A 23,501-nucleotide genomic window follows, 5' to 3' on the forward strand; every position below is an offset into this window, starting at 1 on the left:
TAGACTGGAATATTTATATTTATTTTTCAATGCCTTAGGTAAAAACAATTCAAACAATGCCACTTACAGATGTTATTCTCATAAAAACTTCTCATTTCAAAACAACGGAATTTATATTTTCCACAAAAGTTAAAATTACATGCACATATATGAAGGTTAATCACCAAAGATCCACAATAGTATATCAGAAGACTTTGCTAAAATAAAAACAGATACCGAACTACATCATTATTACAATGCAATTACACAGAACTAGAAAACTGACTCTGTAGTAAAATATAAAAATCTACAATTATAAATATAAATTTGGTCCATGGAATCACTATAGAAGTATTTACAGTAAGTATCAGGTTACTATTCTACGTATCTACTGCAGTCTTCAAATGCTGAATATTATAGAGAACAATATTTTATTTACATTCTACTATATTAAAAGTTATATTTCTAGCAAATGTATGGATTGCTATAAATACAGCAAGTAAATTGGATACTAAAAATGTGTCATGTTTATCTGTAGTTGAGAACCCTCCTACCATCTATAAATATGATAACTTTTAAGTTAAAAGTAAAGCCAGACAAGTTGAAAACTAATACTGAAAAACATACCACAATTTCATTCTGAAAAACATACCACAATTTCATTCTTAAAAACACTGTAAAATTCAATCAAGTTAGTCCAGATGTAACAAATGTATTACAAGTAATCTTTCAAAAAAAGGCACACATTGTTAAGGATGTGAGTTCGGAAGTAAAATCATATGCCACAAAAATAAGTGTTTGTTTGAACAAGGGAAGAGAACAGATCATATAATAGCGTATATAAAAACAGTGTCAAATTCTAGGGATGACTGCGTGTATGTGTGTTAGTTAAACTAAAGACTCTAAGCTTTCAGCTGCATTTCCATCAGGTAAAGCTGTGCCATTGCTGTCCATGGATGCGGAAGGATTTTCTTCTTGCCTTGTGCTAACAAGACTGAGGATAGCTTTGTACAGAAACTGGTACTGCTCCTGCAGAAGGAAAAAGGATATGTTCAGTTCAGTGCTCTAACAGTGCGAGATTATTTTGTAATACTCTCACACAAAAATAATTTAGCAACTGATGAGTCAGTCTGACTCTTTATGGTCCCTACCAGTCTACAGTAGCTCATTAACTGCTGTGTTAATTCTGTGACAAACAGCCCACATCTACACTCCATAACTCAGGGCTTGTCTTCACCATACCAGCGATCAATGCACCAACTGTTGATTGACCATGTCTGCTTAGACGTAATAAATCAATCTCTGAAGGTACTCCACCAGAACAAGAAAAGTAGCCTAACTTCAACAGGGCCAGGATTCCACTCATAACTTGAAATATTCCATTTGTCACAACAGTGCAATGCTGGAGAAACAGGACTGAATTATCTCAAGATTTGCACTGGTGTAACGGACAGCAGAATTTAACACACAATTGTCATCTCTGCAATTAATTTGTATCTATTCCTGCATGGACTTCATTGAAGATTTCTAATCTTACACAGTTTTCTATTTTGCCATTTCCACAACCACAGTGAAATTGATCATCAGTGATCACTCAGTGGATCCACACAGATCAGTGGTCCTAGTGGCGGTAATAGTACACTTAATAAATGTGGATCCTAATCAGACTGAAAACATTCAGGTGATCATTCAAAGGTCTATTTGGAATGTCTGGTAGTGTGCATGTTATAGTTCAAGTTTTGTGATGGTAGAGAAGGGCTGCATTTTCTGACTGATAATCATTAAATAATATTCTATCAAGGAGACTTAATATATTTAGCTCTTCATATGAAACACTTTTTTTTGGAACACAGTTTTGCTTTAACCAATGAAGCGATTCACACTGAAAAATGTGGTTTTGCTGTTCTAATACCTAATTTTGCTGAACAGGTTACATATCTTGAAATATACACATTTAGTTTATTTACTTACAATATCTGTGAAGACTCCTGGTCTCATCAAATTTATCATCTTAGCTATCTGATAAACATCCATGGAACTTTCATTCTCCAGTTGATGCATGAGTGTAGTTAGCGCACAGAAAGTACCTGCTGTCACTCCTCCATGCCTTTTGAAAGGTAGAAACACACAAAAGAAATGTTTGTATAAACTGGGTCATATTCCCACAGTGGAAGAAGATACCCCATGCACTGAGAGGGCTTCTGTGACAATCTGTACTACACCTCCAGGAGGTAAAGCACATAAGGAGGGTGACAACTATGGTGACTTTATGCCACTTTTGCATCCCTCTGATCCTTGGCTGCTTCAAGGCTAACAGTATACTTAAGACATCCCTGTGGCCTAAGTTATGGGAGCCTTTATGGACTGCCTTGTGGGCATCAACACAACCAGGAATCTCAGTAACACTGACACATGCAGCCCAAAGGGAAGCCCCTCTTGCTCCCACCTTTCCCCTACTAGCTCCCCAATTCTAGGGCTTTTGAGGAAGTCCTCAGGATGCAGCTTTATGGATGTCTCTACTGCACTAAGTTGTCCCCTGACAACTAGAACCAGGGCTTGTCTTCATGCCACAGAGATTCACACTGCGATGATCAATCTTCCGGTATTTGCTTTAGCAGGTCTAGTAATGATGCACTAAATAGAAAGCTGGCAGAGCCTCCATTGTCCACAGTTCTCCTTGCAGTTGTGAGGAGTAAAGGAAGTTGATGGGAGTGTTTCTCCTGTCAATCTCCCACTGTGGAGCCACCGCAGAAAAACAATGTTCAGGCAGTCCCCGAGTCGGATCCGCAGTTACGAACGGGGATTTCTCTCCCCGGAGAACTAGAGCAGCGGGACGCCTGGTCCCGCCGCCCACCTTCTCCGGGGCGAGAAAAGCTGCTCCCTGTCTCCCTGGTCTGCTGGCAGAGCCAGCAGACCAGGGAGACGGGAGCAAAGCGGCGGAGCACCGGGGGCCGGACCCGCAGCCGCTTCCAGATCAGCTCTGGTGCTTCCTGCAGACCAGGAAGACGCTGAACAAAGTGGCGGAGCACCCGGCTGGACCCGCGCCGCTTCCAGATCAGCTGAAAGCGGCGCGGGTCCAGCCCCAGGGAGACGCTGAGACCAGGGAGACTCTGAGCAGAGCGGCGGAGGACCCGGGCCGGACCCGCAGCACTTTCAGCTGATCTGGAAGCCGCGGGTCCGCCCGGGTCCTCCGTGGCTTTGCTCAGCGTCTCCCTGGTCTGCAGACCAGGGAGACGCTGAGCAAAGCCGTGGAGGACCCGGGCCAGACCGCGGCGCTGATCTGGAAGCGCCACGGTTCGGCTCGGGTCCTCCGCAGCTTTGCTCCACGTCTCCCTGGTCAGCAGCGGCTGATACCAGTTCCGACTTACATACAGATTCAACTTAAGAACAAACCTACAGTCCCTATCTTGTATGTAACCCGGGGACTGCCTGTAATGCAACTGTTTTAGCTGGAATTGTGTATTGTATATCAATTTTCTCTGCCAATGTGGACCTGGCCTTATTAGTGCTCCTTTATGCCACTCTAGAACTTTTGCCCATGGTAAAGGAGCCAGAGCAGGGGTGAGAATCTCATCCACAGAGATTTCTAAGGGCCCATGTCCAAATAGCATATTCACTTGTCACTATAATAAAAAAATGACATAATATTATGCCATCTCTATTGGATAGAAACAGGTACTTCTTTCAGATGATCAAAAAACAAAGACCCTACTAAAAGACATTCTTGATGTTGAGTGCAGTGTTTCTCTTGCTGAAGCCTTTGAAATACGAGGCTAGTTCTGCTGCTTTTGTTATTTGCTCTCTATATAGGCTATAGGCCTGAATTCAATGGATCAGGCTCTTTTTGAGAAATAAGCTTGAGTGTGGTAGGATAATGCCAATGTATGTTGTATCCAAAGCAAAGTGAAAGTTGCAATGCTTACTCGTCATGCACTATCATGGGTCCATCTCTGTTGGAACTTTCTTCTTTTATGATACTTATCAGTTCAAATGTTTTACTAATAGGGCTGTCAGGATTTGGCCATTTGGGACACTGAAAATGCCTCACTTCAAGTACATAGTCATCCTAAAAGGAAAATATCAAGATTAATAGGTTTTGCATAAATCTAGCTCTTCAAAGAATAGACTGCCCTTGTAAGATATCTTGTGGAGCGTTGCACATGCTAATGTCTCAAGTTTTAAAGCTTAAGAGCTAAGTCTTTGAAGGTATTGACTTCTTGTGCCAACAAAACACATATATGCTCAAAATTAATCATGTGAGTAGGCTGACGTCAATGTATTAAACTATTGTGCTCAGTAACTTTCAGTACTAATCCATTAAATTCATGGGGTTAATTTGGTAATACAACCACATTGAACCTAGCATTTCTATGATGTTTCTATGAAAATTACCAGGGCATTTGTATGATTAAAACAACTTGGCATTTTTGTGTGTAGTAATTGTCTATGTTCTTGATGCTATGGTATTCCAGTCATGCAATTATTTGTATTGCCATTTATGATAACGTGAAGAGGCCCAGATGGGAGCAAAGCCTCATTACTTTGTGCACATAGAGAAACACATGTCTCCCCAGAAAGTTTGCAATCTGTGTCCTGAATCCACAAAAGACATTGAGGTGCCCAATCCCCAGATTTACACCCCAGTGAAATATAGCTTTGCTAAAGTGTATACCAGCCCTTACTCTGGGCATCTGGACACCTATCACCACCTAAGGTTCATAGACTGGAGGGAGATGCATATTTACTCATCTACCTTGTCTGTAGGGCCATGTCTAATAGTCATATTTAGATACTGGCTGTGCTCTTCACAAAACAGCTGATTATTGAGCTTCCCCTATATGCTTTAGCTCAGTGGTTAGGGAACTCACCCGGGGTGTGGGAGAGCACTAGATCAAGATTTGATTAGAAGGAATTTGAAGATTAAGTATCTGTTAATTGAATGACTTGGTCACTGCTCTATGGATTATTTTAATTTGGGTTTCCCTCAATCTCTCCAACTTAAGTTGTTCCACTTAAATAACTGAATAATGAAATATTAATTGGGCCAGAGAAAAGGCTGGACTTACTATGTAGTCTACTGATTAGCATGCTCTCTTAAGTGGTGGCAGATCCATGTTCAACGCTCTTCTCCTCCAGAGGCAGAGTGGAACTTGAACCCAGAGGTTTCTTTGCATTCTGGATAAGCACCCCAACCATTGGGCTAACATTAGAAGGCAAGCCTAGCATATGCTCCACTCCCTTAGGCAGTCTCTGAGCATGCTTAACAGGTCAGATCTGCAAGGCAAGAGTGGTGTTTGCTTGCCTTCCTGCCTATTTCCCCCCAGATACAGGTGCCTCCCTTCACCCTGGACTTCAGCTCCCATTTTTGTGAGAGGGATGAGGCTTAGGCTACACTTTTTTTGTCATCATCTCCCATTGGCTAATTAGCCTTTTCCCCACCTAGTATGCTGGCTTTTATGGATCATGTTCTAAGGCACCTACCTCTCCTCCTTTGTGGACTAGGGAGCTTATGGCTATGTCTTCACTGGCATGATTTTCCGAAAATGCTTTTAACGGAAAAGTTTTCCGTTAAAAGCATTTTTGGAAAAGCACGTCTAGATTGGCAGTATGCTTCTCCGCAAAAGCACTTTTTGCAGAAAAGCGTCCGTGGCCAATCTAGATGCGCTTTTCCACAAAAAAGCCATTTTCGCGATCTGGGCTTTTTTGCGGAAAACAGTACTGTGCTGTTTACACTGGCTCTCTTGCGCAAATGATTTGTGCAAGAGGGCTTTTGCCTGAACGGGAGCAGCACAGTATTTCTGCAAGAACACTGACGATCTTACATGAGATCGTCAGTGTTCTTGCGGAAATTCAAATGGCCAGTGTAGACAGCTGGCAAGTTTTTCTGCAAAATCAGATGATTTTGCGGAAAAACTTGCCAGTCTAGACACAGCCTATGTGTCTAATTAAGGCTTTGTGGATCACAGTTTATTCCAGTGTTTCTGAGGCCATATCAATACTTAACCCTGGATTGACGGTCCAGAGATTGATCTTCTAGCATTCGACTTAATGGGTCTAGTTCGACTTAATGGGTCTCTGCTAAATTGAACGCTGAGGGTGCCCCTGTCAGCACTGGTACTCTTTCTTCTTGTGAGAAGTAAGAGAAGTCAATGGGAGCATTTCGCCTGGCAATGTCCCGCTCTAGGGACGGTGCCAAAGTTTGAAGCAAGGTACGTCAATATCAGCTATGCAATTAATATAGCTGGAGTTGCATATCTTGATTAGAACTCATCCTGTAGTGTAGACTTGACCCTAGACACCTATTAATTCAGGGGTAAAATTCAGGAGTGCAATGCCTGATTCCCTCTGTGGACCCTGATCCATGTGGTTAAAGCGCCTCACATTTTTTTAAATGATAAACCCTTTAAAACTTAACTTTAACAAATCAAATCCACATGAATTTACCACTTTAATGATGTTACCTGTGTAGCTTCTAGAATAAAGTCTTGGATTATAAGCTTTTCCTCGTTAGACAGACACTTATGTTCTTCAGCAATCATAGTCACTTTAAAGCTCTCACAATTTATAGGCTCATCTTTGTTTGGCCAGTAAACAAATTCATCTTCAGCCTAAAAAAAACCCACACAAAGTTAACTAATGTTCTTTCCAGTTACCAAAAAAACCACTCCAACATAGCCTCTTTGGTAGAGAAATAATGCAAAATGTATGCCAGTGACAATCTTAAAGTTCAGTTTATGAATTTAAATGTGATAGGATTAAAATGTCTTTTTTTTAACCTGTATGTTAGGCACAGTTTACAGTTCTCAGAAATTGCCTTGATCACTAATACTAATTTAAGTCTTTCCCATTTATGAAAAGAATAACATTTTTGAAATGTTTGCAGAGAAAGTGAGATTGCACTTTCTCTTCACAGCTATTTCTCAGATCACAGAAGCATCTCTCAAGCATTTGTATGACTGTGTTCCAGAATGCACCCTCATACACTGTCCCCTTCCCATTTCCTCAGGTCTTATCCAAAAACATAAAAATAACCTCCCCAGGATGTTCCTATGGCATATGCTGTTAGTCACTGAAGAGTGCATTAGTTCAGTCTTCAAGTATACACACAACTCCAACACCTGAGCGTTTCTCTCAGTTTTTACTACTATTGATTTCAGTTGAAGTTTGCCTGAATAAGGACTTTATGATTTGGCCCACAGTAATAAGCTGATTTCCCATCTGGTTTAGATCAGTACTATCGTATTCTTTTAAAAACTGTATTTAGTAAAATCGCAGACTCCCTAACCAAATTTTGTGCTGACCTGTTTGTTTTTAAATTAGGATAGTATTATAGCCTACATTAGCTCAAACCAGAACAATTAACCACGAATCTTACCATGTTCTGACTATCAGGAAGCATGACTATTAACTGAGCATTATGGTCCCATATCATTCTCCAGAAATCCTTGATGGTATGTAACAGGGGATGCTGGGTAATAATGAATTCGTTACTTTGATAATAACCCTGCAAATCAAAAACATCAGTCTGAGAATTGATATCCACCAATATATGTATTTAAAGAAAACTTTTACTATACAAAGACAGAAAGACAGAGCGAGGTTGACCTGTATTTCATATGGCTTAGGAACAGAAATCAATGCATATCATATAGAAAAGGAGAAAAATCAATAAAAACAAAAAAATAATGTTCAAGCTTCCCCACCTCCCAAAATGTATTGCAATCAACAGAGAGTTAATGGTGAACTGACAACTCAAAATAAAACTGTATGTCAGCTGAGATATATGTACTAGTTGATGTGGCCTAGCCAGGCTTCTGGAGGGAATTGGGGGTGGAGGACAAAAGAATAAATTCAATTTCTTAAAATAATGATTCTTTCTCTCTGTGAAATCCTCTAGCACTTCACTGCTTTATGAAAGAAAGCTCAGACATGCCTGCCAAATGTCACTCATCAGGAGTGACAGCTTCTGCTGGCACTCTCACTTATGCCTGGCAAAATGTCATGCATAAACGGGCCTGCAGGCAGCGGGCAAGGTTTCCCATCAAGTCCTTCTACCAGCTGGCAGAGGCCACTCCTAGAGCTTCTGAATACAGAGCCAAGGCTTTTTCCTCCTCTCTCTCCTTCCACTCTCTGTTCTCAGTGCTGCACAGTGAGGCAGGATAAGGAGAGAAATAGGTGGCCAGTTCAGCGGATCCCTGACCCCGAACAGCAACACGTTTCACTTTTAGGAAATGGCTATGGAGTGAGGGATATAACAGTGAAGGGGTTACAAAGAAATCCAAAGGAAAAAAATGATGCCAAGAAAAAGCAGAAAGTGGGAGACTATATTCTGTGTCTATTGTTCAAACATTAAAACATGCAGAGACTGATCCCTGAACATGATCAGAGAGGAAACAAGGCTATGGCCCTTCTCCTGCAATACATGGATACTGTTTTGCCAGAATGATTCACTGTGGCCTGAAAAAGCTTGGTAGCTTTAATTAATCATGAAAGGTTGCCCATTATTGGTGCTAAACTGAACTATTTCAAAAAGTGTCGTGTATTCCTACTGCTCGGTTAGACAAACTCTAATGTGTTTGAGTGGACTTAAAAACAATTCCAATGCAGCATGCACTAGGGAAAAGTGTGAAAAATGAAGGAAACAGCAGGGAGTCCCTTCAAAATCAAGACTATGCCACTAACATGAACATATTTCTCAGCTCTACAAATATATCTAGCAGTATAGAATATTTTTAACGCAGAACAGCTAATGTAACTTACCATAATATAGGAAGCATTGATGTAATCTGTACCTTCACCAGACAGTGATGAGATACCCACTCTAGATCGTTCCACTGTAAAAGGAAGTTGTAAGCTAGTCTATATGTTGTAGTGTCTGGTTCATACATTATAGAAATTATAACAACATAAAGATTCATGAAACATGATAAAACGTCACCCAGCTATCTACTTTCTTCTCCTAACTGTGGCTGCTTAGGGCAGGTCTACACTACTGCTTATGTCAATATAACTTGCATCACATAAGTGTGTGAAAAAGCCTCTCCACTGAGCGACACATGTTCCAATAACCCAACCACTGTGCATATCGGCACTATGTCTGTGGGAGACACTCTCCTGCCCATGTAGCTTCTGCCTTTTGCGGAAGTGGAGTAATTATTCTGAAAGGAGAGCTCTATGCCATCAGCATACAGCAGCTTCACCTGCACTTTTGCCAATGCAATGCTTCTAGTGTTGACTAGCCCTGAGTGTGAAGCATTCCTGTACTAAAATTCCATCCAGGAATTTTGTACACTTTACCCCACTCCAATGTACATATCTCGCAATCTTGTTAAGAGAAGATGTAACTTTACACAATGTACACAGAATTTTTTCCATCAAAAGCAATTGATTTCAAGAAGCTTACCAGGAATGATTGACGAAGTTCTGTTCTTTTCTCTGTTACACTGTTTCAGTGCAGTTGAATAATCACACTGCTGTATATTAGATTGGCTCAGTAGCTGAAACAATACGGAAAAAGTATCATGTTACTATACAATACAGACAACAGAGATTAACTATATAGCTGGTTGTATTAAAATCAGCTTTCAGTGATGTCTTAACTTGCTAAGTGCCGCACATTTAATTTTAATGCTCTGTTAATTTTGGTTTTCAAGAGAAAGTACGAGTGAGGGGAATATACACTCTGATATTATTTGGTTCGTTAGCAAATGAACCGTCAACGTTCCTTCCAGTTTACACTTGGGATCTGGCTTGTCAGTGCTGCATTGCTGCAAGTACATGTTAGATTCCCTTCTGAGCTCACCAGCTCTTAATTTCTCAGCAAGGGTAATTGTTGAGCAATATAAGGTGCTACTTCCCTCCAGGGAGTGACTGTGTCGCACTACGAGCTCATCCTATCCAGGAGAGTGACAAACTATGAATTACAATTAATAAGCGTGGTTTGTGCCTGCTCAGTAGTTAATTATCTCAGAGAAATGCCAGTACTGTGCATGCGTCAGTACCATTTGTTAGTAAATTAGAGCACTTATTCTGTTGTACCCCACACAACCCAGCAAGCAGGCAGGTGGGATTTGTTTCCAGAATGAAAATGAATTTGAAAAAGCCAATCTCTCACTTAAGATACCAGGGTCACACCAATCAGCAAACTGTACCTACTTGCTCCAGCCACTGGCACTACAGCTGGTGGCAGTGGCCATAACAAGGGTGTGTGGAATCAGTATCTCCCATATCTTCTCCATGCTACTCTCCTGCCCAGACAGTGCTGCATATTTTTGGGGCTGTACTGTCTGGTTCTGCCTGGCCTGCAAAGCAGATTGCAGGCACCATGTGCCACTACAATCCCTTCCAGGCAGTCTTTCCACAGGTGGGGCCCCTCTAACAGGGACACATTATAAATCAGGTCCAATATCTACCTTTTAAAGACTGTTTCCAGCCCGTGTTTTCCAAAACCATGACTTGTTTGAAGTACAATTCATGATTAGGTCTTTTAACCTCACATACTATATGTACTTTTGTGCTGCTCTAGATCTAGTCTCAACAGTTATCACTATAGAAAGGTAATGGAAAGCTGAGGAGGTAGAATCAGTTACTTCATCTAAAGCCCATTGTTTACTCTGATGGGTTGGAATATGAAAATGACACTGCCCCAGCATTTTTCATTTTGACATCCAAGAAAGCTCACCTTGAATTGTTTCTCAAGCTTTGTCTTTCCTGTTGGTCCAGGTATTAAGAGAACATTAACGTAGGCATGAATGTGACTGTCAGGAACTTCTGTTTCTTTACTGAGTATGGCTTCAACCAATGCATCATGAATAAAGATGTATTGCTCCTAGTAAAATAGCAACAAACATCTTAGCTCTAGCAATTGTCAGATTGCTCCCATAAACACCTTCTTTGGTTAAACTGCCACTGTTGGTTCACAGCAACCTTTCTGTATGATTATGGATTCTTCCCATCTTACTGCTATGATTTAGTCAGCTGAATTGTTACATAACTGAAGAGAACTCTAACTAAAGATGTGTGGAAAACTTTTTCTGAAGTCTGGGAGCCAGAAATCTCCTCTGAATAATGTTGACTGTGCCAATGACTCTCTATTAACTGGGTACCATTCAAAATAGATCAGCCTTTGCCACGCAGCATGTGCAATGTGCCACAAATCTTCTATATAGTTAGAGAAGGGATGACAGTGGTAACTGTGATATTTGTTGGCTAATGGAGCATGTCTACACAGCAGTGTTACTTTGAAATAACAGAGTGCACATCTACACAGCAAGCCCATTATTTCAAAATAATTTTGAAATAACGGGCTTCTAACTCCAACTCCTGTAGCTCTCATTTCACAAGGAGTAAGGGAAGTCAAAGGGAGAATGTTCTTTCTTCAACTTCCTAGAGTGTAGACAGCGCCAAAAGCCGAGTTAAGATACTTTGACTTCAGCTATGCAATTAACAAAGCTAAAGTTGCATATATTAATTTGACTTTAGCCCACAGAATAGAAGTACCCTTCATGATCAATGTAATTAAAGATAATCAGGAAGTCATGCATCTTTTTGATTGTTTGAATTGCAGCAGCAAAGCCCAGGTTTCTAAAAATATACCACATGTATACTGTATGAACTCCTGAAGGGGGAGGCTTCTTAGATGTGACCAGAAAAAGACCGGGTCCTTTTGTACTGAAATATAATTTTAAAACCCATAAGTTCATTAAAATCACATTGGCAGTGTCTACACTGGCCCCTTCTCCGGAAGAGGCATGCTAATTTCTAGCTTTGGAATAGGGAAATCCGCGGGGGATTTAAATATCCCCCGCGGGATTTAAATAAACATGGCCGCCGCTTTTTTTCCGGCTTGGGGAAAAGCCGGAAAAGAGCATCCAGACTGGCGCGATCCTCCGGAATAAAGCCCTTTTCCGGAGGATCTCTTATTCCTACTTGAAAGAGATCCTCCGGAAAAGGGCTTTATTCGGAGGATCGCGCCAGTCTGGACGCTCTTTTCCGGCTTTTCCCCAAGCCGGAAAAAAAGCGGCAGCCATGTTTATTTAAATCCCCCGCGGATTTCCCTATTCCAAAGTTAGAAATTAGCATGCCTCTTCTGGAGAAGGGGCCAGAGTAGACGTAGCCATTGTGACTGAAGGCACCCCTGTAGCCAAATCAGATACAGTATTAGAATAACCTTTGTATAAAATACAAATACAGCTGTTCTTAACACAGAAACCCAAAGGGTACTGGTGGGTCCTCTGTTTAATTTTATTAAATCTGACCCTTTACAGCTAGATATGGAATTTATGTCTCTGTCCTTTTCACAGAAAATTCAGATTACTAACTGATCATTCTCCATTAGTCTGATTACACAGAATGAAAGACTCCAATTCTCAACTGCTCCAATACAGTCTCATTCTCCAAGACTAGAATATGGAAAATGTGCATAAAAGAGAAACAAAAACGTGGTGGCATATGTACTGTCCAGGAAAGAGGGCTATTGCCTCTGAGCTGGTCAGTGGCTAACTCTCTTGCAGCTTTGTAAAGGGGATTGTATGACTGAATTCATCTCTATGCTCACACCTTACAAGTTATTGTAATTTGTACAAAATATGCCTTGTGAGGTGTCATTTGAAAACTAATAACTTACTGGTCAATAATACCATGAAGAAATGTGTAGAGCAACATTATAAGCAAAGTTATGAATTCCATCTGAATGATGTTGGTAGCACATGTTTAAACCCACATAGCCCCAATGCGGCAGGAATGGTCAAACTGGTCTCAAACAAAAGAATGTGTGTTTACCTCAATTTACATATAAGTTGTAAACAGGATCCTCAGACAGCGAGAGGGGGAAGACAGGAGACAAGGAAAATTTGCGTTTCAGCAAACAGAGGTGAGAAGAAACAACTGTGTAACCTCTTTTATCACCAGACGCCATGTCTCCTTTTTTGTTTGAACAAACTTTAACTAAAGATAATCCTTAAGAAAGTGCATTTCAAAGGGTGTTGATCTATAAACGTGAGGGTAAAATCACCTCGTGTATCTCTCCCTATACCGATAACAAAACAAACAGCATTTGGACTTTGGAAGCATCTGGATCTAAAACTTGGTCAGCAATATTACTGGAAATCTGTAGTAAAAATTTCACCTTGAACCAAGCCTAGTTTGTTACATTTAATACTAGGAAATACTTTATTTCTTTTCTAACGATTTCTGACTTTAAACTTCTCATACTTGTACTCACTTTAATTCTTTCTGTTCCATTTTTTAACCAAAACTAATCCATTGTTGTGAACTCTGTTAGTAATTCCATTTGGTGTAGCAGACCTCAGAGGGGCAAAAGACCTAATATAACTGGACTACCCAGGAAAGGGCGGGACAATGCAAAACACAGATTTTGAGGGGGGGAAATTTGGGTCTTGGAGTCACCCTGCAAGAAGTAACCAAGGCTGCTGGATCCAGAGTATGGCTGGTGTTTGCTGATAAGCTGTTGGGATCAGAGCTGCTGGACCAGAAATAAGGGTCTACTGTACACAAATACACAGGGTGTGACTTGCATGCTGGCAGACTGTGAATAGACCAAGTGAGAGCTACAGCAGCAAAGCATTGTGAGGCACCCTCGTTTGTCTGAATTGAACCCTGAAATGTCATACACCCATGCTGTGCATATCCCCATCCATTCTGTGACACCAACAATTCCTATAGACATAGGATGAATTAAACATAGAATGAGAGCCTTGGGCAGTATTTTCCAACCAGCTTCTTATTTAGCTCTATTCAGCTCTCTTCCTTGCTATCATAGTAAGCCTCTCTTCCCCCACTTCCTAGGGCTATAAATGTGTTCCCTCTCTCACACCATTTTAACACTTGGTCCTCTCCTTTGTGGCTACTTTCTTTTCAAGTTAAGGTATTGCTAAGGCATCTATCACCATGGTATCTAAATATGTGCATCATCCACCTACAGCTGTTGAGTATTGAAACAGGTGTCCCTATCCCCTTCCTACTTATATGCATTGTTTCTCTTTGACATAATACTCTTCTGGCTACCTTTCTCTACATTACTGGTTCACTAGCCCTTTTACAAGTATCCTGATTATTGAATTATCAACAACGCTATACATAAACTCAGGCAAAAATCTCCTCAGAAAAGTGCTACTGCAAGAGGCATGGTGGACATTTCTTTTCTCTCTGTAGTCTTCTGTGGTTAAGAGACTAATGTTGCCCACAGTAGAGATCACTTTCTGGCTCATTGCTTAAGGAAGCCAGGACCAAAGTGTGAAAGCAAAGAGGGAAACCAAACCGGCAGAAAATCCAGTATGGTGTTTGGTCACCCTTCTGTCTATTGGAGCCAATGAGGAGGAGGAGCCCTGTGTCTATGTTGTTTCCAACTGAGTCACAGAAGCTGGTTTTCATTTATTTATCATAACACATGTTCTCTTCTTACCTCAGTCTGCACCAAGTAGTTTCGTTGTGTACGTATGTGTTTTAAGAATCCAAATATGTTGACTGTCCCTTCATGCTGAATTTGCTGCAACATGCTGTCTAATACTATGTACGTGCCTGTTCTCCCAACACCGGCACTGTAAAACAAAGAAATGCATCTGAGTCTGAAGCAGGTTGAAAGAACTCACATGAAGTGAATTATTGCTCCTCAGATACCAGGTTTTCAATCCAAATTCTGAAGCTCTAACATACAGATTTTACATATACTGTTTTCAGTTACACTCTTAATGTAAGGAAGGTAATGAAGAGGAATCGCTCCCCTTCCTCTCTATTCATCTTTTTTAAAGGGGAAGACTTCTTTCTCAGCTCCTTCTGCCATTCTTCCCACATCCCAGCTTAAACAAGACTTGTGATTTTCTATTGGTTTGCAGCTTTCAAGCCTCTAATGCTCCAGGTATCGTCAGAAGCAGGAATCAAGGTATTTCAAAGAAGGTGCACCATATACCAGCACTTCAGAGCTCTGATGTGCCCAGAATGCTCTCAGCTGATGCATGTGACACTTCAGAAGCGAGGCGATGTTTACCATATCTTACAAATTCTGACACTGACTAAGGTTCTTCTAAAGGAGATAGTGCACCGAGGAAGATCCTAGGATACATCAGAACTGTGCAAATACATTAGCAAATGTAAATCTTATTGCTTGTCAGACATAGCCCAGAAAAGTAAGCAAAAGATGAGACCTTCCTAAATAAACAAATAGAAGAAAGGGAGTCAACCTTGTTTAGTTAATGGCCAATTGATTAAAGATTTATAAAAATCCTATTGATTGTGTAAGGAGGTCATTGGTGCTCAAGTATTTTAAGACTCATGATATTGCCATAGCCTAATGTTAACATCAAATTTTGCCCTAACACACCATACATGTGCAAATACCATTCAATTTAGCATGAATATATAAATGGCAAAATTTGTCTGTTATGTTTAGAACCTTAATTAAAACTTTAATTTGTATTTTTATCCTGGATTACAAAACACTGTCCAATTATTTAACACAATCTCAGATCTAACAGTGATGGATGAGGTATAAATATCTCTATAGTAAACAATTAATTTAGGTTTCTCATGAACAGTCTGGGTTAGTGGTCTTAAGCCAATATTCTGCTCTTTGCATATACAGTATTCACAATTCCATTTATGGCTACTGAGTATGGCCTACCAGGCACCATATACTCCTATGAGAAATGGCAAACATTAAATAACAAAAGCACTGAAATATGAAAATAATTAAGCACAATTTTATAAAAATAAAAATATTTTCTCCTCTGTGAAACCTGGAAATGTAACAAGAGAAGTTAGTCTCATAGTATGAGATTCCTTTAAAACTCCATATGACCGACCAACCAACCAACCAACCAACCAACCAACCAACCGTTTATAAAACAATTTGCAAATAGAATCCTGAAATTTGTACATGACCCAGTGGAGAGATCTGAATGAAGCCATATCACTTAGCATTTTAAAAACATTATTGAGGGCTATCAGAATGCTGATTTCTCTGCAACCCCTCGGAATATAGCTCAATGTTGGTGTTTCTGAAAAGCTTCAATTTTGGACTGCTGAAGTACAATCAGTGGTGGAGACATCAGCAAAACAAAAAAACCTTGATAATATTTTTCCAGTACAAAAAATGTTTCGGTAGAATTAGATCATCCCGAAACAAAATATCTGTAGCATTTCTATGGCAACTTTACCTGTTGGCTTCTTCAGTCTCAGCCCCAGAAGGACAGAATTCATGAGCTTCTCTTGTCAAACGTTCCATTAAAGATGAGTTACTATAGTGGGAAACCAGAACCTGCTTATATATTTTCCAGTAACTTTATACTTCACTGGTGCTGGGAAGTAATCCCAGGTCCTATAAGCCCCTTTAAAGCAACCTTCCTGGGCTGCTTCTGTCTCAGTGAGCATTACCAGAACCTTTGCCTAAAACTTATAGCTCAATCAGAACTCAAGTATTTTCCCTCTATTACAAACCATTGATAGAACACAAGAGTCATGATACAATCAATAGAGCTGCTGTTCAGCAGGTAGCATATTTAGTCTTCTTTTTTGCAGTCTCCATTTAGAACTACACCTTTCAACTGCAACTCTGTACCAAAGACCATGTTAGCTGAAAAATGTATAATATATGTTTTTGACAGAATTGAAACAGTTGCTGCAATATATGTATCAGAAAAGCCCTTGGATACCCAAACAGCAATATATACACGCAAAAGAAAAGTAATTTGAAAAAAAAAGTGTAGCACAGTGTAGCATCACATTGTTTACAGTCACCAGGCAATACATAGTGCTGGAACATCCACCTGATTACTCAACCTTAAAGCTGTAACTATTAGATGAAAAAAATGTGTTCTTTCATCAGTAATTATTAAATATTCATGTGAAATTCGGCCTAAAATGCCATTGAAAAATTATTTTTTGAGCAAACAAGCAATAAGTAAAAACCATACCTGCAATGAACCACAACTGGCCCCACAGCATGACGCTTAGCATATGACGCTTTTCGCACAAATGTGAGGACGGGGAGTGTATATTCTGGAACACCCATATCAGGCCACTGGGTATAATGGTATTGAGTAACTACACGTCCACTGGACCTTCCTTTCTGGGAACCCTGAAACAGAAAATAGTTATATATGTTAATAGGCCAAGCCAAAGAAAGGCCATCTTTTGTTTTCTTCATATGCCTAATATTCTATTTTGCAACTGAATTAACATAGTCACTTTTCAGAATAAAGCATGCCAGATCTTAAGAATACTAGTAGTGAATCATAGTTATATGTATTATAATGGCCAAATTGTGCCTTCCTTATAAGAACACGAGGGACTTTTTAAAATTACTTTAGTGAGTCAATACGCATGTTGCCTTTGGCTTCAATGGAGCAGGCTTTGATCTCTTTGAATTCATTTGGGCTACTCCTGATTTACATTGGTCTAAGGCCTGGTCTATCCTACATGGGAAGATCAAAGATATGTAAACTACGTAGCTGGAGTTGATGTATCTTACATTGCATTTCTGTGCCATCCACATAGCAGGAGGCCAACGGGAGCAAATGCTCCTATCAGCTTCCCTTACTCCTCACGAGGAGCAGGAGCCCTTTCAGTTCAATCTAGTGGGTCTGTACTAAACTAACTAAATCAAACCCCAGAAGATTGACAGCAGCAGCGTCGATCTTCCACGTAGTGTAGACATGCCCTAAGTGTGTATTACCACAAGATTGTTCAAACAAGTATATCTCCTCCCTCTCCCTAGAACAAGTCTTCCTCTTAACTTGAATCATCTAGCCCTAGAGATGGGGCAAACATTACTGAGCAAGATTATTTCAATCTTTCTACTTTTCTGTTAGTTTTTCCATCCTGAGAATTCCACCTTAAGTCTAAGTGATGTCCACAGCAACAGACTGGTATGACCATAGTTCTTCCCCTACAGGGGGTTTTACTGCCTTCAATCAACTTGCTCTCTAAGGGTACGTCTAGACTACATGTCACTGTTGCTAAAGGCATGTAGATTAGACTACCTGGCATAGGAAAATGAAGTGGCAATTTAAATAATAATAATGGCTGCCACGCTGAGCTGATCAGCTGTTTGTTGGCTCAGCGTGGTAGTCAGGACGTTCTGCGGTCGACATAAAATGCATTTGTCAACCTCCCAGGTAAACCTCATCCTAGGAGGCATACCTGGAAGGTCGACAAATGCCTTCAATGTCGACTGCGGAGTGTCCAGACTACCGCGCTGAGCCGACAAACAGCTGATCGGCACAGTGTGGCAGCCATTTAAATATAAATGAAGCAGCGATTATTTAAATCGCTGCTTCATTTTCCTATGCTGGGTAGCCTAATCTACATGCCTCTGTCACCAGAGGCATGTAGTCTAGACGTACCCTAAGAGCATGATGTGTGGCCTCAATTGCAATTTTAATTATGTGTCTAACTGGGTACTATACAGCTGGGAGGCCATAAACTATGCATCCAGAGAGCACTCAGGTAAAACTCACTGTGAAAACAATGAGAGTTTTGCTTGGGTAGGGGCTGAAGGAGTCAGCACTAAATCTGTATGAAAACAAATTGACATTACAATTATTTTTAAAGGTTCTGAAAATCATAAAACAACTCTGAGTCCAGGATATGCTTTTGAGATTTTACCAACCTTTTTTATTTTGATGTTTCTAATAGTAAAATTCCTCACAGTGTAGTAGGCAAGCACATGAACACTCTTCTGAGTGACCAAAAAGTTTCCATATTCTTCGCTACCATCAGCAGGCCAGTACTGGTCACACTTTCTCTGTCATGAAGAGAGAACACAGTGTCATACTTCAGGGTTAAAATGAGCAAATTTCAGGGAACTATCATCTGCAGAAGTGGGGAACTCCATGGACACATAACAAAGGTAGAATTTGTCCTTTATTCTGTGCCTGGGCATCTCTGCTATCCTCTTAACAGCCTAAAATGCTTAGTGTTTATTTTGAATCTCAAAGTTGGGCTTTGCATTTCTTTCAGAAGCTAGAATGATGTCCACCAGACAAAGAAGAATCTGTAGAAAGGGAAAGTATATTTGTGGTGCCTGCAGTTCTTCCCTCAGGTGTGTGCGGATGGCTATCTGTTGGAGAAATGGAGTCTACAATTACAGAATAGGTCAGGACCCTGAGAAGATGCTGGACAGGATAAATCCCTCTGCATCAATTACAAGGAACATCTCCACGGTTAGCAGCATCTCCACGGCTGAGTTATCTCTGCTACTGACTTCTCCACCATATCTATGCACCAGGTGAAATTTTAGTGGCAAGTGGTCACTGAATTTAACCTTTGCCAAAGAAGCAGGCCTTGCTCATTAGGGAGCCCAAGGCCAGAAAGGGGACCAATGAGATTATCTAGTTGGACTCATATACAACACAGGCCACAGAACTTCCCCAGAATATTTCCAGGAGCATTTCTTTTAGACTAACATCCAACTGGGATTTAAAAATGGCCTTGATTTAAAAATACACCACAACGTTTGGAAATTGTTCCAATGGGCAATTACTTTCACTGTTAGAAATGTACAACTTATTTCCTGTGTGAATTTGTGAGTTTCAGCTTCTAGCCACTGGGTCATTTTATACCTTGTCTACTAGATTGAAGTGACCATTATTAAATATTTTCCTATGCAGATACATTGAGGCTGTAATGAGTCACCCCTTAACCTTCTCTTTGTAAAGCTACATAGGCTGAGCTCCTAGATTCTATATGTTTTCCATACTTTAACCATTCTCATGCCTTTTCTCTGAATCCTCTCCAATTTATCAACAACCTTTTTTAATTATGGGCATGGGAACTGTACACAGTAGTCTATCAGCAGTCATACCTGTGCCAAATTCAGAGTTAAAATAAGCTCTCTGGTCCTACTCAAGATTACCAATTAATGGATCCCAGGTATAGATTAACCCTTTTGGCCACAGTGTCATAGTGGGAGCTCGTGACCAGCTGATTATCCACCATGACTCCCAATTTTTTTTCAGAGTCATTGGTTCCCAGGGTAAAGATCCCCCTCCCCCATCCTGTTATTATGGCCCACATTCTTTGTTCATAGACATATACATTTACATCTAGTCATACTAAAATACATATTGTTTTCTTGTGCACAGTTTAACAAATATTCCAGATGGTCTATAAGTGCCCTGTCCTCTGCATTATTTATCAATCCCCCAAATTTTGTATCAGCTTCAAATTTTCAGTGATGATTTTATGTCTTGCATACCTCACCATCCGGGGTGGCTGTAGGGCCTGGAGAGAATAGACCTAAACAGTTCTTACCAAATGCCAAAATGATTGTTAATAAAGTTATTCTTATAATTTTAGGTTATTATACATTTGCTTTTGCAATTATTAAATTTTAAGAGACATTTATAAATTTTTTTCATACACATAATGCTTGGAGATTATAATAGCTCACACGCTTATGCTTTTTTGTTACTTTTCTAATGAAATGTTTATGTTAATTTAGGAAATCTCTGGGAAATCTCTTCTTTCTGTTAATCAGTGATGGATATCAGAAGATGACACCTTGTTAGTCATAAAACTATATTTATTACTTCCAACTTAGTTTACACAGATTCTAAGATGCAGCTTTATGACTTCCATTTCTATTATGTTCTATAATATTTTCTTTTCGACTATATTTTGAAAGATGCATATAAATGTTATTGCAACTTCCCCTTTGTATAGAATATTTGATAGGAGTCTAATCACAAATTGTAAATGTATGTAGGCTGTATATGTAGGAACCATTTGGTTTTGGTGGAGACAATATAAAGAAATGCATTCCTACCCTTCCTTTCTCAACAAGATTAGTTATCATCACAATGACTTCCACATTATGTTCCCAAATCATTCTCCAGAAATCTTCTGCTGTTGATTTTAAAGGTCCTTGAGCAGCAATGTAAGCTTTTGGCTTGTTGTAGCCCTAAATTAAAATATAACAAATGACACTTGTTAATGTATATTTAGTGTGAAAAGGGAAGTTGTGTAGAGTACATGACATTTAATATATCCGGATACAATAGAAAACTTCACTCAGGTTCAGGTATTTTTTTATGTGTAATGATTTCATTCACATAAAACCTGTGGTACCAGATAAAATGTGAATGGAATTATTATGTTAATATGCAAAATTCCAGCAAAGGGAATATCTTACTGTGTATTGGATTACTGTATGTTCTGGTAGAACACTGACAAAAAGACCTGTTATATTACTGTATGAAATAAAGCAGTATCAGTTCACGTATAACGGGTTTAAAGAATGGGGTACTAAAACTGAAAAAGGGCTGTCCCCCTGAGACCATCATCTGAACGGCATACACATCTCATGAGATTATCCCAGATGGAAGAATTAATTATCAACTAAAAGTATATAAAAATACAGAAATTCAGAACTGAAATACTCACTCTGTACTGTTGTACTACATAATTTATGGTATATAAAATCATCAGCTGTTCTGAAACCTCTACAATAACTGAATACAAGAACATGTGTTCAAGACAGAATCTGAGATTTATCTTCCTATTGATGGTCTGTGGATTTAAGTCAGATCCTTAAAGACGCTCCTACTAAAGAAGCTTTTTATATTGTTGTGTGCATACATATTTAAAAATAATCCATTGCTTAAGAAACCTAGATGACTCAGTGCCTCTACTGTGTCAGAGATACCTGCCAGATTAATTGATATATAAATGTACTTACATCAACATAGTTGGCATTGATGTAATCAGTAAGTCTTCCGTCCTTTTCTGCAAGTTGTGCAAGCTTAACCCTACTATGATCATCTGCAATAAAACAAATAAAAATAAACACAGCACTCTAGCAAGTAGGCTTATTTTTATTTAAGAAACCTTTAACAGAGAAAGATATTAATTGAATTTTAGAATATTTATATGGGAAATACATCAACAATCATATATGCTTTAATATGAATCAGATTCAAAATTTCAGCTGTAGAAATACAATCTGAAAACAAGTAGAAATACAAGAAATACATCTGGGACTTGGCTTGAGAAATCAGAAACACATATCTCCTAAAGAAAGGAAAAAGTTGATCATCCTCTTGGATGCACATGTGGAATGGAAAGATGTAGAGCTAGATGGTCAGAGAATGTATCCTCTGAGGCCTATATGGACTCTCATAGTGCCATATATCACTCTAGTATCTGAGCACCTCTCAGGAAATAACCAAAATCACATGGGTAGTGCTCCTACAAAGTATGTGTAGCAATGGGGAGAATGAGAGTGCAAATATTGGTAACCTTTCCTCTGTTAAGGTGAATCCTCAGTGAACTTCATTTTTTCTGGGGTGAAATTTATTTCCTGTTGAATTGGTCCTATTACCTACCCAGCTTTGCTGCCTCTGCACTTGGAACACTGTATTTACTTCTGAGTGCGTTATTACCAGAAAAATATGGATAGACCAGAGACAGTAAAGAAAGGATTGACATTAAAGAAAGATTAAAGAGCTAAATATAGATAAGTCATTTAAGAATTTAGCTGACGTTATTCCGAAACAACATAGTGTGTGTTCAAAATAATGGCGAGCTGGAGAACTTCTTACTCCAATTCCTGTAACCTTCATTTTACAAGGAGTAAGGGAAATTGAAGGAAAAGTGTTCTTCCTTCAACTTCTTGCTGTGTAGACAGCACCAAAAGCTGAGTTAAGCTATTTCGACTTCAGCTACGCAATTGACGAGTCAAGTTATGTTGTAGCTTAATTTGAGTTTTGCCCTGCTGTGTAGACATACTCCAAGTGTCTCAGCTAATGAAACTGATTTATATCCAGTGACTGGGCACATACATCCTAAAAATTGATAAATTTATATTTCTGTGTGAGCAGCAACTAGAGATTCTGGGATTCTGCAGATTGCTAAAGAGGATAAAATCATCATTATTTCAGCTCAAAGATGGATTAACTTTGATAATCAAAACATAGCTTCTTTGGCTTTATAATGGCATTGTAATGAAGTCTCCGATTTCTTTTTGTTTTGTCACAGAAGGCTACCTAGGTTTTGCTATCAAATCTTAGTAGGGCAGCAGAATTTCAAAGGAATAATTTGAAAAGATATGAAAAATCTGTTCTGTAACTCACAGAACACTTCACCTGAATGGACCCAATACTTTTCAGACCAAAGTGATTTTTTCCTGCTGTGATAATACAGAAGTATGCACTTCTCTACATTGACCTCTAAAATACATAATCAAGTGTGTTTACTTACAAGCAACAATATTTATATATCGATTTTTATTCTTGTTGTCTGGGTGATTAGAGCTGTCTGAAGTAATGCCAAGATCTACAGTACAGCTCTGGATTTCCTGAAAAGAAAATGTGGATATGCTATTGTAATAAATATTAACTGACATGCAATATCTTAAAATGTAATAAATCAACATGAAAAACCACAACTGCATACCAAACTATCTATGATATCTTACAACTAGTTTTTTGCTAAAAAAAATGCAGTGAAATAATCCTTACCTGGTAAAACTCTTTCAGTGTCTAATGAGGGAATGAATGCAAAAAAAG

General features: G+C 39.4%; 1 protein-coding gene across 6 annotated transcripts in view; it reads right to left on the minus strand.

The window, feature by feature from the left end:
* The window catches only part of PTPRZ1 (protein tyrosine phosphatase receptor type Z1), a 188,144-nt gene continuing 164,643 nt past the window's right edge, over window positions 1-23,501 (minus strand). For 2 of the 6 annotated variants that reach the window (XM_014573372.4, XM_014573369.4), the window contains exons 16-31: window positions 23,454-23,474; window positions 23,194-23,290; window positions 21,674-21,756; window positions 20,762-20,896; window positions 18,605-18,739; window positions 16,908-17,071; window positions 16,152-16,232; window positions 14,402-14,537; window positions 10,661-10,807; window positions 9,383-9,476; window positions 8,740-8,813; window positions 7,355-7,483; window positions 6,441-6,587; window positions 3,903-4,045; window positions 1,951-2,086; window positions 1-1,008 (exon numbers count right to left, since the gene is read on the minus strand). In XM_014573372.4, the coding sequence (XP_014428858.3) occupies window positions 868-1,008; window positions 1,951-2,086; window positions 3,903-4,045; window positions 6,441-6,587; window positions 7,355-7,483; window positions 8,740-8,813; window positions 9,383-9,476; window positions 10,661-10,807; window positions 14,402-14,537; window positions 16,152-16,232; window positions 16,908-17,071; window positions 18,605-18,739; window positions 20,762-20,896; window positions 21,674-21,756; window positions 23,194-23,290; window positions 23,454-23,474 (1,863 nt within the window). In that variant the 3' untranslated portion in view covers window positions 1-867. The remainder of the gene's footprint in view (window positions 1,009-1,950; window positions 2,087-3,902; window positions 4,046-6,440; window positions 6,588-7,354; window positions 7,484-8,739; window positions 8,814-9,382; window positions 9,477-10,660; window positions 10,808-14,401; window positions 14,538-16,151; window positions 16,233-16,907; window positions 17,072-18,604; window positions 18,740-20,761; window positions 20,897-21,673; window positions 21,757-23,193; window positions 23,291-23,453; window positions 23,475-23,501) is intronic. The other 4 variants (XM_089779120.1, XM_089779121.1, XM_089779119.1 and 1 more) reach the window with 3 other exon arrangements.

The sequence above is a fragment of the Pelodiscus sinensis genome, chromosome 1 (assembly GCF_052426305.1).
Source record: "Pelodiscus sinensis isolate ZL-2025 chromosome 1, ASM5242630v1, whole genome shotgun sequence".
NCBI classification, from domain to species: Eukaryota; Metazoa; Chordata; order Testudines; family Trionychidae; genus Pelodiscus; species Pelodiscus sinensis.